The sequence below is a fragment of the Panthera leo genome, chromosome C2 (assembly GCF_018350215.1).
Source record: "Panthera leo isolate Ple1 chromosome C2, P.leo_Ple1_pat1.1, whole genome shotgun sequence".
Lineage (NCBI taxonomy): Eukaryota > Metazoa > Chordata > Mammalia > Carnivora > Felidae > Panthera > Panthera leo.
Window position 1 is genome coordinate 109,589 of NC_056687.1, and position 16,986 is coordinate 126,574.

Sequence of the window (16,986 nt, forward strand, 5' to 3'; positions counted from 1 at the left end):
ACCTACAGGCATGGAAGTTTCTTCATATTAGATGAGAAAAGTTACAAAGCAATGCATATAGCATGATCCCATGCTTGTAAAAAGAACGTGTGTACACAGAAACAGGACACACGCCAACATTCATTTATTTAAAAATATTTATTGAGCACGTGCTATGTGCCAACACATAATTTATTTGGAAGACATCTCTACAACTGTACTATCCATGCAGAGTCCCGTCACATGCATGGCCACCGGCAGGTCCTGCACGGCTCTGTGCAGTCCCACATTCCACATGGTGAGGGAGGAACCAGGGCAGCAAAGACACCATGAACACATGACGCGTGAACACTTTCACAGGCGTACAAGGTTGATGTGTGTGTGTGTCCTACGAGTTGTGAACTAGACCTAGCTTAGGGACACTGTGCCACCAACTTACCCACAAGCCAGCACTGTGGACACCTGGAAACACAGCCTACTTCTAGAGGACAGACACGGGCAGTGACAGTGGTGAGGGAGTTCCCGCCGAGCCCAAGCACAGCCGTCTGTGAAGGACCCCACGGACAGACTAAGCCCACAGCTCCGGGGGGTACCCCTGTCAGGCCGACAGAGCTCACGGCTTTCGCAAGAACATGTGCTCGCATCCAAGGACATCTTCATTCACTCAGGCTCATTCCTGCACTATCTGCACGCTGCTTCCCACAGAACTTCAACTGTCATCTCCAGATGGGAAAGACTTTTTCTCCAACCTGAAAAAGAAAACAAATCAATCAAATAATAAATCACTTTAGTCTGATTAACATGCAGGATTTCCTAAAAGTAATTTAATATTGTACAAAAGAATGACATTCAGAGACAATTTTTTTTTAATGACAAACGTTAAAATTTTAACATAAAATTATCATAAAACGGAGGGGGGTATGGGCTAAATGGGGAAGGGGCACTAAGGAATCTACTCCCGAATTCGTTGTTGTACTAATATGCTAACTAACTTGGATGTAAATTTAAAAAATAAGTTAAATTTGAAAAGTTATCATAAAACAAAGCATAAAACAGGTATTAACACATAAAGAGAAGCCATTTGATTTTCTTTTCTGTCCTACATTAACCCTGAGTCTGAGAAGAGAATCCTTTGCTCAGCAGCCTCTGTGAGACATGATGCCAAAGGCCCCGCCAGGCCTCACCGTTTCACTGTGGGAAGGACGGCTCCTCAGGCCTCAAACTGCTGCCAGGGTCGGAAGGTGACTCACACCACACACCTACATCACCCACCACCTGAAGGCCCCCGCAGAGGGTCGGTCCCCAGCCCTGTTTCTCCACCGGGGCCTCCTGGACACAGGAAGGGGTGGCCCTAGCCTGGGCTGGGCCTCGGCCCCCACAGACTCGCCTTCTTGCACCTCTGTTTCCTGTTCTGCAAATAACAGCATCCACTTCCCCTCAGGAAGGTTAGAAAAGTGACACAGACAGACAAGGCCATGTGGTCTGGCCACTGTGATCACCACAGACCCGTCTCCCAGGACCAGCACGCTAGCACCTGATTTTACAGCTAAATATCTTACTTTCTGTGATGTGGGGTCCTGTGTGGAAGTGACAGACCAGCTCAGCGCCACGGACATGTGCCTCCTCCACACGGGGTTTCTCTGCAACACAACTGAGCCAGTGACCACATCTCCCATGAGGACAGAAACAGGCTCATCCATCATAAACAGCACCTGCTTCCAGTGGGTGGTGCTGCAAGACACAGGATGTAGGGTCACCTCTCTGGAGCCTGGTTTTTCAGGCTTACCGCAGGACAGACATCCCCCGACTCCACGATCCAGACGGCCTTCATGGGTTGCCAGGATTGAGTTACAGCCCAGCCAGGATCCAGCTTCTGGAGGCTGCCCAGATTCCAGAAGGGTGAAGGAGGCTTGCCCTGGTGGCCCCAAGGACACACGGGTGGCCAGGCAGAGGGTACCTGGCCCCTTGCACCCTGGCACAGTAGGCATCCACCCAGAGCCCTTCGCTCGGTCTCTAAGCTGCCAGGGCCCGAGGTCTAGTCTGCAGCCTAAATAAGTTGTCATTCCTGTGAGTCAGGCTGAAGGGGAGCATGGCAACTGTAACACTTGGGGGAAATGGTCACACTCCCGAGCTCGTCACTTTCTACCGGCTCTGACAGCATGGCTCCACTGCGCACTGTGGCCTCTGCCAGACGCTGGGCCTGCGCCCCACGGTCAGACTCAGGGAGGTCCTGCTCCCTCCTGCCTCAACCACCGTGAGGGTCTCTCCCCGGGCTTCAGAGAGCGGATGTCCCAGGCTCTGCGCCCTGCCTGCCCCACACTAGCTGTGTACGGACACGCCAGTGGAAGACTGCCCAGGCACACGACCGTCCACTGGGTTTTTAGTGTTCCTACTCTCATCTGTGCCAGTAGGATCTAGAAGGAAAGCTGACGGAGCCCTGGACCTCCACAGGACACTCTGGCCAAACAGCTCCTCAGCCCTGCTCCCATGTTACAGGAGGACAGCTAGGGTCCCTCTAGGCGCACTGCCACAGCCAGCATCTAACCCCTGGTCCAGGGCAGTTACTGAACAGGGCTACAAAGGCCCCAGTTGAAGGCAGCATTTCCACGGGGGCCGCTGTGTCCAGCACTGAAGCAGACGACATCAGCTTCCCAGGACGCACAGGCAAGTGTGCATCATTACTGCACACAAAATTTTCCTCAAGAAACACTGACCTTCCCCAAGAGTCTGAGTCAAAAGCCCCTAGAATTCTGTTGACTGTGTTTGTGTTAGACCACGGAAAGCAGAAGCAGCGTCCAGAGCCACTGAGGAAGATGAAGTCTGCTCCTCCTCTTCATGCAGGGGTCAGAGGGCAGCCTAGGGAGCCCAGTGCAGGGGCAGGTGGGGCACAGCCCTGACTTGCCCACCGGGTGCACACCGTGCTCCACGCCTGGGGTAGCCTGGTCTGGAGAGAGTCTAGGTCAACAACCCAGTATTGACAGATCTCTAAATCCGTGACTCTGCCATCTGAAGGCAGGTGAACCGCCCCAGCTCTTCCAAGGGCTGTGGCGCTCCCCACGGGAGGTGCACACTCACGGGTGGAACGGGCCTGTGCTCAGCATCAGCTGTGGCTCGTCCTCCTCCAGGCTCTGAAACCGAACACTGAACCAGGCTGTAAATCCATGCAGCGTGCCGGCTTTCCTGATCTCAAAGTGCAGCTCGCCTTTCATTGTCTGTGTTCGAGCAAACGATAAAAGAGGGACATGGTTCAGTAAGCATGTGACACCACGCCACAAGGGCTCTCTCTGTGTGAGCAAGAATTAGCAACTCACTTCACGAATCCCACAACACTGCACTGCGGTAGGCAGCCCTACCACCCATTTCAGCCATTCTGAATCTGTAACTTGCTAGTTTGGCTGAACATATCAAAAACCACATAAAATTTCCTCCTCAGGAAAGGATGAAAACTTGCATCATAAATTCAAGTGCTGCAGGTAATCACAAAAGGTTTCAAGCAATTTGGGCCTCACGTCCCTAATTTTCTGCCCCCAAATTTGAGTGCAATACTTTTTCTTCTCAATTCTTTGCATAGATAGAAAGTTCCAGGCTGAGTCTCTATACTGCAAAACTAACTGCAGACTCAACAGTTCAGTCCCCACACTGTTTGGCCCATCTGAGCTCCCGCACGTCAGAGTGCACCCTTAAAACGAGACATCCTGAATCCACAAATGCCACCCTGTGGCAACACAGGGTAAGTGAAAGTATGAAGAACTTTGTCATCAACAGTAGCTAAAAAAACTTAGAAAAAAATTTAAATTCAAAGTCCAGGATAAAATTGGATAAAATTAGAATCTGAAGATACTGAAAATATTGTATGTGAATATAAAGATAGCTCATGATGTTAAAGAGGTTAACTATAAAGAAAATAATATAAAAATATAAAATACAAAATCAGAACGTAAAGAAACGAGACTGGAAAAATCAAAGGCAAAGTTCATGAATTCATTTATCTGCACAGCAAGTTCTGGGGTGTGTGCATCGCCTACATAATGTGAGAGGGAAGACTCATCTCTCACCTCTAGGTCCGCAATCTGCACAGTTCTCATGTCCAACTGTAATATTGTGCACGGTTCAGAGAGACAGTCTTCTGGTTTCAAAATGTGGTTATACTTGGGCTTCGAAAAAAACTCCTTAATTGCTAAAGATCTAGGGAAAAAGTCAAAGGAACCGCTCAGAGTCGGGTACCAGCATCTCAGGCTTTGACACACACATTCATGACAACGGTTCTCGCTTTTTCTCTTCAGCATCAGCAGGAATTCCAAGCCACCACCTGCGGCGAGGGCACTGAGGCAGGGCTGGGAGTCCCTGCAGACGGACCGGCAAGTGTGCAAGCAACGTGAGCACTTCCCGCCTACATCCTATTCATGGGGTCTGCACACGTGGAAACCAACCTCTAGCACACAAAGCAGGGCCCTGACCCAGTCTGCTCTGTGCAGTTGTGGTTTTGGAGACCGCAGTCCAAGAGGTGACCCCCCCCCCACCGCCCACTCCTGACAGGTCGACAGAAGGTCAGCAGGAGCCTGACGCTACCTCACAAGGCCTCCGTCACTCACCTGACTTCACCTCCTCACGCAGGCACTTCATCTCACAGCATAAGAAGGGTGAGTACAGGATAGTAAGATATCCCACAGCAAATAAAACAGATATTCCTGTTCTAGGTCACTCTGCAATAAAGGCCTGCAGGTGCCCCCTGGAGAAGGGCTTGTGCTGCGTCAGTTAAACAAGACACAAGCGCTGGGCCTCCTGCAGGGTCATCTTCTTGTCGCCCAACAGCCCACCCACTCCACTGGCTGACTGCCAGACTTGCCCAAAGTAACCTACTATGTACCACGGAAATGTTTCAAAACTTAAGTGCAGCAGTGACTTCTGAAATAGCAAATAAAGGTAAACATTTTAATAAAGATTCCACAATATGTACATATTTTTAATATTTTTCTGATGATAAAATAGTTATGCATTTATAATGAATTGGGAACACATAGAAAAGTATAAAGAAAAAATGTGAGGGGCACCTGAGTGGCTCAGTTGGTTAAGCATACAATTTCAGCTCAGGTCATGGTCTTAAGGTTCATGGGTTCGAGCCCCGCATCAGGCTCTGTGCTGACAGCTCAGAGCCTGGAGCCTGCTTCAGATTCTGTGTCTCCCTCTCTCTTTCTCTGTCCCTCCCCGACTTGTGCTCTGTGTCTCTCAAAAGTAAATAAACATAAAAAAAATTTTTTTAAAGAAGAAACTTGAATCTGTAGAACTTGAAAACTGTGCCTTGGTACCTTGATCTATTTAGTCATTTTCTCCCCCAGAGATACATGTATACATGTTCTTATGCAAAGCAGAAGCCATTTTATACACATGGTTTGCGTCCCACCAGTTTTACCATCTATTCATCCATCTGATGGATACGTAGCAATTTAACCGCATTCTTACAGATAAGTGCCTGTTTCCCACACTGTGTGCACAGCAGCGTGCCGTGGCCCTGGGGCAGAGGGTGATGGGGGTGGATGCCAGCCACACCCACAGCTCTGGCCACACGGCCTCGTCTCCCCGCCATCACACCTGCAGCTCAGGCAGCAAGAACTGCTGTTTTAATTTAATCTTTGCTCATCTGGTAGGCAAAAATGGCATTTCATTTTAATCTGCATTTTAACCACTAATGATCCTGCAATTTTTTTCAAATATCTATCAGTAATTTTTATTTGGTTTTTGTGACTTGCGTATTTCCATGACTTGACTATAATTTCACTGGATACTCATCTTTCCTAAATGACTCTAGGATCTGTCAGCTAGTAACTTTCTCTAAGTAGTCACTGCCTTTTTAAATTGTATTTATGCTGATGATATACAGATGCTGTCAATTTTTATAGACTGATGTCCAGTGCCTCCTTGTTCCTGTTGACTTTCTAAGACCTGACACATAGGGACCCACGGATTCCTACAGCTGATGCAGATGTTTTACCACAAAACTCTTAAATCCACGTGGAATTAAATTTCAGTGTATGGCATGAGGAGAAAAGAAGTTTCAAGGGGCTCATCTATGGTCCCAGGACACTTTGCCACCTCTGCCCCTCACACCCCAACTTTCCCCACATGTTGTGTGTGTGTCCATCCTGGTCCATTGCTCTGTCTTTTCTGGTCTCAGGAGTACCCTGCCCTCACGCCTGTCTCTGTAGCTTAGATGTTAATATCTGGCAGCTCTTTACGGCTCTATTTTAATTCTCCCCGGCCCTTCCTACCCACTTCTCCCTAGATGAACTACAGAACGGCTCTGCTGGGGACATTTCCTCTCCATCCCTTTGGGGATTTGGGCTGAGAGTACAATGATTCAACATGTTAACTGGGGCAGACTTCTTACCCTTGCATTATCCTTTCTTTTTTTGAATTAACAAAAACCAAAAACGCCCAAGGCCACCATCTTGCTGTCAACTGCCCAAGTGGGCATCAAGCAGGTGTCCGGGCTCACCTGGCACTCGCCGCATAAGCTAAATTTCCTGCAGTTTCTGACAAGTGGGCCCCTCAACCTAACTTCCAGGGCTGCTGCTGGTTTCTCCTAACTCCCACGGCACACTCAGAAGGGGAAGCAGCCACCTTCTGTCACCACCCTTCTTAGAAGAGGCAACATTTAAAACGTGAAGGACCTATCAGGAAATCATTTTATAGTTAAACCTCATGCTCAACTATACAAGTGCATCCATAATATAAAATTAGGAAATCAACTATTCTGCAGCATCGTTTCCTTTGCAAACTGTCAGGAATGACTTCATAATAAATTTTCTGATCCCTTAAAAGTTTACAGCTCGTAGTAGGAAGATCTATTTGTATGCTAACGGCCCACATATTTATAAAGGGCCTTGGTTTTAAACATGACCATGTTTTTCCCATTACATTTGAGAACTTAGATGGCAAAAGACAGTTCAATTCCCATCACATCTGCTACCAGTTTAAAGGCCTGAAAGACACGTGCAAAATTCCAAGGCATGTGAGTGAATTCAGATCAGTCTCATGGCATGCTCTACCACCAACGAGTTATGTGGTCTTAGGAAGCCCGCAGCTCGCACAGCCAGGAGGCCCCGGAATACGTCTGCGCTCCCAGCAGCACACACTCACTTGAGAGCACTGAGGTTGAACTCGTAGGCGTTGTCCCAGAAGAGGACCTTGCTGCGGTAGTCTCTGTCGGCGCTGCAGGGCACCAGGTGCAGCGCGGCCGTGGTCGGCCAGATGACCCCGTCCTCCTTCAGCCACACGTCCCGGGCGTACAGGATCGACTCAATCATGAACTCAAACTGCACAGCAGGGAGACACACGGGGGACATGGTGACCGAGGCCTGTGTCTGTGATGCATAGTCTGGGAGGATTTATCTTGGACCCACACCAGTGACATCACAGATTCCCACCACAGCCTGGGGTGGAGTGACACCGGTTCACTTTAGAATGAATTCAGAACTGGGCCCCACCGACAGGAAAGATCTTCACTCTCGCCATCTCCCTCAGTATTACAGAGTTTTAACTGTCAACCCGTATAAATTTGGTCTGGAGGATTCTCAGAATTTTCATAACCTTGGAAGTTGACTGAAATCACTTCTTAAAAACATGGAACATTAAAGGAGGAGTGCCACGGATCCCTGAGGACGCACCCGGACAGGTGGCATGTGACGCCTGTGACAGAGAACAGGGGCCGCTAAAGCCCCAAGAGGCCAGCCTTTGTGTCTGAACCAAAGAGTGGGGCACAGGCCAGGGGCACATCATCCTGCAGCTGAAGGGAAGCCCCAGAAGGGTTTTGTTTTATTTAAGTAACTTCAGGCATTATTATTATAGAAGCAATAGTATGTTCAGTATGGAAAAATTTAGAAAATTCAGAAAAGCACAAACAAAAATAAAAGTCATGAGTAAACCCAGCGCCCAAAAGGAACCAATGTTTGCCTGGTGGTTTATGCTCAAGGCCTTCTCCTCACATACACATACATGCACACGTGTGAAAATTATATACAGATCATTTTTAATTGTATTTTAAAAAATTACCAATAGTAAATCAGTTACTCCATAAATTTTAACACTTGTATGGATCTGTGTAACCATAGCCACAATCAGGATACAGAACAACCCCATTACCCCAAAACACTCCTCCTCTGTGGTCACCTCCTCCCACTACCTCCAACCTTTGGAAACCACTAACTGGCCTCTATCCCTGTGGCTTTGTCTTTCTGAGAAAGACATACAAATGTTATCATACAGTACATAATCTTTTGAGACTGGCTTCTTTCACTCGTAATATCAACTTTTTCATATGCTAAAAGGTTCTCTTCTGTGCCTTCTATCCTGTTCTGTTCATCTGTCTTTTCTTATTATAATACCACACTGTTTTAATTACTCCATATAACTTTAATTACACCAGTATAATGTCTCTGGGGTTTATCCATTTGTGCATCAATAGTTCATTCTCTTAGGTTTATTTATTTTGAGAGAGAGAGGGAGAACATGCACGTATAAGTGGGGGAGGGACAGAGAGAGAGAGAGAGAGAGAGAGAGAGAGAGAGAGAGAGAGAGAATCCCAAGCAGGCTCCACGCCCAGTTCAGATCCCAACACGGAACTCGATCTCACAAACTGCCAGATCATGACCTGAGCCAAAGTCAAGGGTCAGATGTTTAACCAACTGAACCACCCAAGCGCCCCACAATAGTTCATTCTTTACTGCCCAGTAGGACCCCATTGTGCGAATGTAGACAGCTGTTTATCTAACCACCTGTTGAAGAACACTTAGGTTGTTTCCAGCTTTTTGGCAATTGTAATTAGAGCCAGTACGATCATTCACATACAGGTTTCCGTGTAAACACAGCTTGTGCTTCTCCAGTGTAAATACCCAGACGTACAAGTGCTGGGTCATACGGTAAGTGTACCTATAACTTTATAAGAAACTGCCAAACCGTCTTCTAGGGCGGCTGTGTGATTCCTATGAGTTTTAGTCACTCCATAGCACCTGGTATTATTGTTTAAAAGTTTAGCCATTTCAACAGGTGTGTAGGGTTACCTCATTATGGTTTCAGTTTATATTTCCCTGATGGCTAACAAGGTTTAATGTCTTTTCACATGCTTATTTCTCATCCATATACCCACGTTGGTAAAGTATCTGCTCGAGTCCTTTGCCCATTTTTCAATTAGGTTGTTGACCTTCTTCCTGTTGAATTTTGAGGATATTCAGGATACACATTAGAATGTGTATATTTTGTATATATACTTTGTATATTCAGAATACACATTAGATATGTGATTTGCAAATATTTTCTCCTAATCTTACTATATCTTTAACACTGTCTTTTAACACTTTCTTAACATAGACACCTTTAATTTTGATGAAGTCTGGTATATCAGTTTTTTTCTTAATGGATCATGCTTTAAGAATCAACTAAAAACTCTTTGCCTAACCCATGAAGATTTTCTCCCAAGATTTCTTCTGAAAGTTTACAGTTTTAGTCTATGCAATTAGATCTAGAATCAATTTTGACTTCATTTTTGGTAGAAGGTATAAGCCTTGAATTTCTTTTTTTCCCTTCTTTCTTTCTTTCCTTTTTTTTTTTTTTTTTTGCATATGGATGGCCAACTATGCCAATATCTTCTGTTGGAAAGACTATATCTTTTCTTCACTAAATTGATTTCGCTCCCCTGTTAAAAATCAACTGACTGTATTTTTAGGAATCTATTTCTCTATTTTGTTCCATTGACTTATGTATCTATCCTTCTAGCAATACCAAACTGTCTTGACTACTATAGCTTTATGCCAAGTCTTAAAATCAGGTATGTAATTCTTCCAATTTTATTCTTCTTTTAAAAACTGTATCCACTATTCTATTTTCTTTACTTTTCACAAAAATTTTACAATGAGCTGGTCACATCCACAAAAGAAATCCTGCTTAGACTTTGATTGGAATTATATTAAATCTACAGATCAGTTTGAGAAGAGGTATCTTTACTATGTTGTCTTCCAGTCCATGAGCACCTTGCCTTTCCATTTATTTGGGTTTTCTGTGACTTCATTCATCAGCATCTTCTAGTTCTTCACATACAAAACTTGGACATGTTTTGTTACCTAAGTATTTCATGTTTTGGGGGCTTTGTAAATGCTATTGTACGTTGTTAGCACACGAAAATATGACTGCCTTCAAAAAATAAATTAAAAAACTAAAACTGGCTTTCGTATGTTCACTTTGATCACTCTGTGATCTTAATTTGCCTTTCAGTTCAAAGAAATTTGGGGGGAGATTCTTTGGGACTTTCTACAAAAACAATCATGTGGTCTGGAAACAGGGATGTTTATTTCTTTGTTTTAAATCTGTGTGCCTTTTATTTCTTCTTTCATTTTTGCACTGGTTAGGATTGCCAGCACAGTGTTGAATAGGAATTGCAGAGTAGCCATCCTACCTCTTCCTCCTCTTAGGAGGAAGGCACTGATTCTCTCACCATTAGGCGGCTATAGGTGTTTTTTTGTTTTGTTTTGTTTTTTATAGATGCCCTTTATCGGGTTGAGTAAATTCCTTTCTATTCCAAGTTTGTTGAGAATTTAATTATGAACTCAAGCTGAATTTTCCAGCACAGCATATAAGAAGCTTAGAAGCTGCCATTCTGTCCTAACAAGTAAAAAGCAAATGAAAAATCCACAATTCTTCTTAGATATGTATGAGATATTAGGTCACAGAGCAATCTGCTCCCTCCAAAATCAGAGTAATCAACAAGCTTACACAGAAAATCACAAATTACTGGAGCAGAACCCTAACTCCTGGAACAACACGAACAACAATGATGAATTGCTGGAGGCTCAGTGTAGACAACTCTGAGTGTTACAAACTCCAGGTGGGCTAAGTCATAAGGGGGACCCCCACATGTTAGTGAGTTTTCCCTCCTGGACCTCCACCAGGTTCCACAGCAACCAGAGAAAAATCCCCTCATGCTTCTGACAGAGCAGAGGGAAAAAAACCATTTTGAAACATGCCAGAGTATTCTGTTCTTCTTAACAGGATCTGCTCTCTGGAGAAACCAGCTAATCAGAGCCTAGCCTAACTGAGCTGGGAAAAGGGCAATATTCAACTCCAGACCCCTCTAGCCATCGTGTCCCACCCAAAAGCCAGAAAAGAAATTGAGAAATTTTGTGAAGCTCACACTCTAGAAACACAAGTTCACTAAAAGACTGAGACCTAACAGGACCACAGAATGCTTCTGCTTCCCCCACACCTCACCACATTACTAAAGGCCTATTTATAGCTATTCCCTTACCCAACACATCACACAGGCTATCAATAAAAAAATTACAAGGTTGGGGCGCCTGGGTGGCTCAGCTGGTTAAGCATTCGCTTTCAGCTCAGGTCATGATCTCTTGGTTTTCCTGCATTGGGCTCTGTGCTGACAGCTCAGAGCCTGGAGCCTGCTTTAGATTCTGTGTCTCCCTCTCTCTCTGCCCCTCCCCTGCTCGTGCCCTGTCTCTCTCCCTCAAAATAAATAAACATAAAAAAAAAAAATTCAAATAAAATTACAAGGCAAACAACAGTTTGAAGAGACATAACAAGCATCAGAAGCAGACTCAGATACAGTAGGGATGTTGGCATCATCAGGCTGAGAATTTAACACAACTATGATTAACATGCTAAGAGTTCTAATGGATAAAGTAGAAAGAATGCCAGAACAGATGGGCAATGTAAACAGAGAAATCAAAATCTTAAGAGAGACCCAATTAAGAGAGAAATGTTCAAAGTAAAAAAAAAAAAAAATACTGTAACAGAAATGAAGAATGCCTTTGCTAGGCTTAGTGGGAAACACGGCATGTCTGAGGAAAGAATCTCTGAGCTTGAAGATATGAGAACAGGAACCTCCCAAACTGAAAAGCAAAGAGAACGAAGACAAAAAACAAACAAACAAACAAATAAACAAACAAAGAAAAAACAGAACACAATATCCAAGGTCTGTAAGACAACTACAAGGGGTGTAACATACACAAAATGAGAATACCAGAAGGAGAAGAAAGAGAAAGGAACAGAAGAAATATTTGAAGCAATAATGACTGAGAACGTCCTCAAATTAATGTCAGATAGCAACCCACTGATCCAGGAAACTCAGATTACACTAAGCAGGATAAATGCTTAAAAACAATATACCTATGGGGTACCTGGGTGGCTCAGTCCATTGAGCATTCAACTCTTGATTTGGCTCAGGTCATAACTTCACGAGATCAAGGCCTGCCTGGGATTCTCCCTCTCCCTCTCTCTGCCCATCCCTTGCTCATGCTTGCTCACTCTCTCTCAAAATAAATTAATGAAAACTTTTAAAAATTAAAAAAAAAACAAAACAGTATCCTGGGCATATCATTGTCAAACTACAGAAACTCGAAGATAAAGAAAAATTCTTAAAGATGACAGAGGGAAAAAAAAAAAAAAAAAAAAAAAACACTCTACCCACAAAGTTATAAAGATCAAATTACATCTGACTTCTTCTTAGAAACCACGCAGGCAAGAGAAGAATGGAGGGAAATATTAAAAGTGTTGAAAGAGGGGGCCCCTGGGTGGCTCAGTTGGTTAAGCATCTGACTTCAGCTCAGGTCATGATTTCGCAGTTCATGAATTTGAGCCCCATGTCAGGCTCTGTGCTGACAGCTCAGAGCCTGGAGCCTGCTTCAGATTCTGTCTCTCTCTCTCTCTCTCTGCTCCTCCCCCCACTCACACCCTGTCTGTCTGTCTGTCTCTCTCTCTCTCTCTCTCGCAATCAAAAATAAATAAACATTAAAAAAATTTTTTTAAGTGTTGAAGAAAAAAAAACACCAATCTAGAATTACTTTAAAAATGAAAGAGAAATAGACTTTCTCAGATAAATAGAAACTGAGGGAATTTGTTGCCAGTAGGCTTGCCTTGCAAGAAATGTTAAAAAGAAGTTATTTAGAAGGAAGGACATGATATAGATCAGAAACTTAGAACTACATAAAGAAAAGCACTGAAGAAGGAACAAGTGATGATAACATTAAAACATTTTTCTTCTTGGGAAGCCTGGGTGGCTCAGTCGGTTAAGTATCTGACTTCGCTCAGGTCTGTGAGTTTGAGCCCCATGTCAGGCAGGCTCTGTGATGACGGGTCGGCACCTGGAGCCTGTTTTGGATTCTGTGTCTCCCTCTCTCTCTGCCCGTCCCCTGCTCACACTCTGTCTCTGTCTCTCGCTCAAAATAATAAACATTAAACAAAATTAAAAAAAAACTTTTTTCTTCTTAATTGATCTAACAATTTGTTCAAAATAATAGCAACACAGTATTTGACCATGTATGCTTATGTATGTAAGTATACATATGCTCATGTATAATGTTTACTTATATATACGTGAAATGCATGACAATGATGTTACAAGGGACAGGAAGAATAAATCAGGATTATTTGTTGCAAGGAACACTACCCATAGAGTAGTATAGTGTTACATGAAGGTAGACTTGGATCAGTTGTAACTGTGTATCGCAAACTAGAGGGCAACCACTTAAAAAGTTAAAAAAAAAAGTGTAATCGATATGCTCAGAAAGGAGAGACAATGGAGTCATATAAAAAGTCCAATCAAAACCTCAAAAGGCAGAGCACCTAAATACATAAAGCAAATATACAATGGATAGGTCATCCAGACAAACAATCATAAGGAAACACCAGATTTAAACTACATATGAGGTCAGATGGCCGAATAAAACATACAAACAACATTCCATCCAACAGCAGCAGAACACACGTTCTTCTCAAGTACACATGGAACATTTCAGTTAGGACAATGAAAACAAGTTTTAATAAATTTAAGAAGACTGAAATCATATCAAACATCTTTTATGACCGTAATGGTATAAAACCAGATATCAAAAACAAGAAGAAACGGGGAAAATTCACAAAAATGTGGAGATTAAATAACGTATCCCTGAACAAACAATGGGTGAAAGAATTCAAAAGATAAATCAAATAATATCCTGAGACAAACAAAAACAGAAACACAACAGAACAAAACTCATGGTGAGCAGCAGAAGCAGGTTGAACAGGAAAGTTTATAGAAATAAATGCCTACATTAAGGGAAAAGACAGATCTCAAATAAACAATGTAACTTTGCACCTAAGGAAGTAAAGAAAGAACTGGCCCAAAGTTAGTAGAAGGAAGGAAATAACAAAGACCAGAGTGGAAATACATGAAATAGAGACTACACAGGCACAGGAAAGACCAATGAAACAGAGAGCTAATTTTTTTGAAGATAAACACATCTTCAGCTAGATTCACCAATTCACGAAGAAAAGAGGTGAAATACATAAAATCAGAAATGAAAGAGACATTACAACTGATATCACACAAACACCAACGATCACAACAGACTGCTATGAACAATTATATGCCAACAAATTGGACAATCTAGAAGAATACCTAAAATCCTAAAAAACACACAACCTACCAAGACAGAATCGTGAAGAAATAAGAAAATCTGAACAGACCAATCAATTACCAGTAAGGAGACTGAATTAGTCACTGAAAAATTCCCAACAAACAAAAGTCCACAACCAGATGGCTTCACAGGTGAATTCTACCAAACATTTAAAGAATCAACACCAAATCTCAAACTCTTCCAAAGTATCAAAGAGGAGGGAACACTTTCAAACTCATTTTACAAGGCCAGCATTACCCAAAGACAGACAAGGAAAATTTACAAGGAAATTACAGGCAAACATCCCTGATGAACACAGATGGAAAAATCCTCAAATAAAAATTGGCAAACTGAATTCAACAGTACATTAAAAGGATCATATGCCATAATCAAGTGGGATTTATTCCTGGGATGCAAACATGGTTCAACACAGCAAATCAATAATGTGATACACCACATTACCAAAATGAAGGGTGAAAATTATACGAGCATCTCAATACATGCAAAAAAGCATTTTACAAAATTCAAGTACATTCCATGATAAAGATTCAAAAAACTGAGTATTGGGAGGATATATCACGACATAATAAAACCCATATGCCAAGCCTAGAGCTAACACCATACTCAACACTGAAAAACAGAAAGCTTTCCTCTAAGATCAAGTGAAAAACAAGGACACTCACTCTCATCACTTTATTCGACACAGTACTGGAAACCCTAGCCAGACCAATCCGGCAAGAAAAAGAAATAAAAAGCATCTAAATAAGAAAGAAAGAAGTAAAACTGTCTCTATTTGCAGATGACATACATAGAAAATCCTAAAGACTCCACACACACACACACACACACAAAATCTGTCAGAATAAACAAATTCAGTAGAGTTGTAGAATACAACATAAATATACAAAAACTAGTTGTGTTTCTATACACCAACAATGAACTATCAAAAAGAGAAATTAAGAAAACAATCCGATTTACAGTTGCATCAAAAATAATAAAATACCTCGAAATAAATTTAATGAAGAAGGTGAAAGGCAATGAAGAAAGAAATTAAAGACACAAACAAGTAGAAAGATATCCTGAGTTCACAGATAGGAAGAATTAAAATTGTTTACATGTCTACTCTACTCAAAGCAATCTACAGATTCAATTCAATCCCTATCAAAATTCCAATGGCATTTTTCACAGAAATAGAAAAAGCAATCCTAAAACTCCATATAAACAGCTATTTTGAGAAAGAAGAACAAAGTTGAAGACCTCACACTTTAAACTATATTACAAAGCTATTATAATCAAAACAACATTGTACTGTCATAAAAACAGACACATAGACCAATGGAACAGAACAGAGAGTCCACAAATTAACCCATGCATTAATTATCAATGAATTTTCAACATAGAAGCCAAGAATATGCAATGGGTAGAGGATAACCGCTATGAAATGGTGTTGGGAAATTGGACCCCTATCTTATAACACACACAAAAATCAACTGCAAATGGATTAAATATTTGAACACAAGACCTAAAAGCATAAAATTCCTTGAAGAAAACACAATGAATAAGCTTGACACTGATCTTGCCAATAATTGTTTGGATTAGACACCAAAAGCAAAGGCAACAAAAGCAAAAATAAACAAGTAGGACCACATCAAACGAAAAAGCTTATGCACAGCAAAGGTAACCATCATCAACAACAAAAAGGTAAACCGTAGAACAGGAGAAAATATCTGCAAACCACATATCTAATAAGGGGTGAAAACACAAAATATACAAGGAACTCATAACAAACCAATAGAAAAAGCTTTTTAATTGGGCAAAAGGACATTTTTTCCAAAGAAGATATACAAATGGGCAACAGGTACATGAAAGATGCTCAGTATCACTAATGATCAGGCAATGCAAATCAAAACCACAATGAGGTATCAGATCACCCTTGCTATGTTTATTATCAAAAAGACAAAGGTAACAAATGCTAGTAAGAACATGTAGAAAAGGGAACCCTGGAACATTGTTAGTGGGAATGTAAACTGGTACAGCCACTATGGAAAACAGTATGGAAGTTCCTCAAGAAATTAAAACCAGAAATACCATGTGATCCAGCAATCCTGCTTCTGGGTTTATAGCCAAAGAAAACAAAATCATTATCTCAAAGAGGTATCTGCACTCCCATGTTCACTGAAACATTATTCATAATAACCAAGTTATGGACACAACCAAAGTGTCCACTGACAGATGAATGGATAAAGGAAAAGTGAAATAGATATGTATATATGATACATATGAGATATATATATAGATACAGTTATATACAATGGAATATTATTCACCCACGAGAAAGAAGGAAATCCAAACCTCTGCAACAACATGGATGAACCTAGAGGGCCTTATGCTAAATGAAATAAGCCACAGATAGTGGCAGTATAAATATAGTGCAGTATAAATACTGCATCATATCATTTATATGTGAGATCTTTTTTAAAAAAAAAAGTTTTTCAAAGTTGAACTCATAGAAACAGAGAGTATAAAAGTGGTTACCAGGAGCTCAGGGGTGAGGAAAATAGAGAGACATTGG

The 16,986-nt window shown here is 42.2% G+C and overlaps 1 protein-coding gene across 2 annotated transcripts in view; it reads right to left on the reverse strand.

The window, feature by feature from the left end:
- Nucleotides 1-119: 119 nt before the first annotated feature.
- PRMT2 (protein arginine methyltransferase 2) overlaps nt 120-16,986 on the reverse strand; it is a 36,807-nt gene continuing 19,940 nt past the window's right edge. For both annotated transcript variants that reach the window (XM_042955194.1, XM_042955193.1), the window contains exons 7-11: nt 7,117-7,292; nt 4,035-4,164; nt 3,055-3,191; nt 1,539-1,710; nt 120-728 (exon numbers count right to left, since the gene is read on the reverse strand). In XM_042955194.1, the coding sequence (XP_042811128.1) occupies nt 696-728; nt 1,539-1,710; nt 3,055-3,191; nt 4,035-4,164; nt 7,117-7,292 (648 nt within the window). In that variant the 3' untranslated portion in view covers nt 120-695. The remainder of the gene's footprint in view (nt 729-1,538; nt 1,711-3,054; nt 3,192-4,034; nt 4,165-7,116; nt 7,293-16,986) is intronic.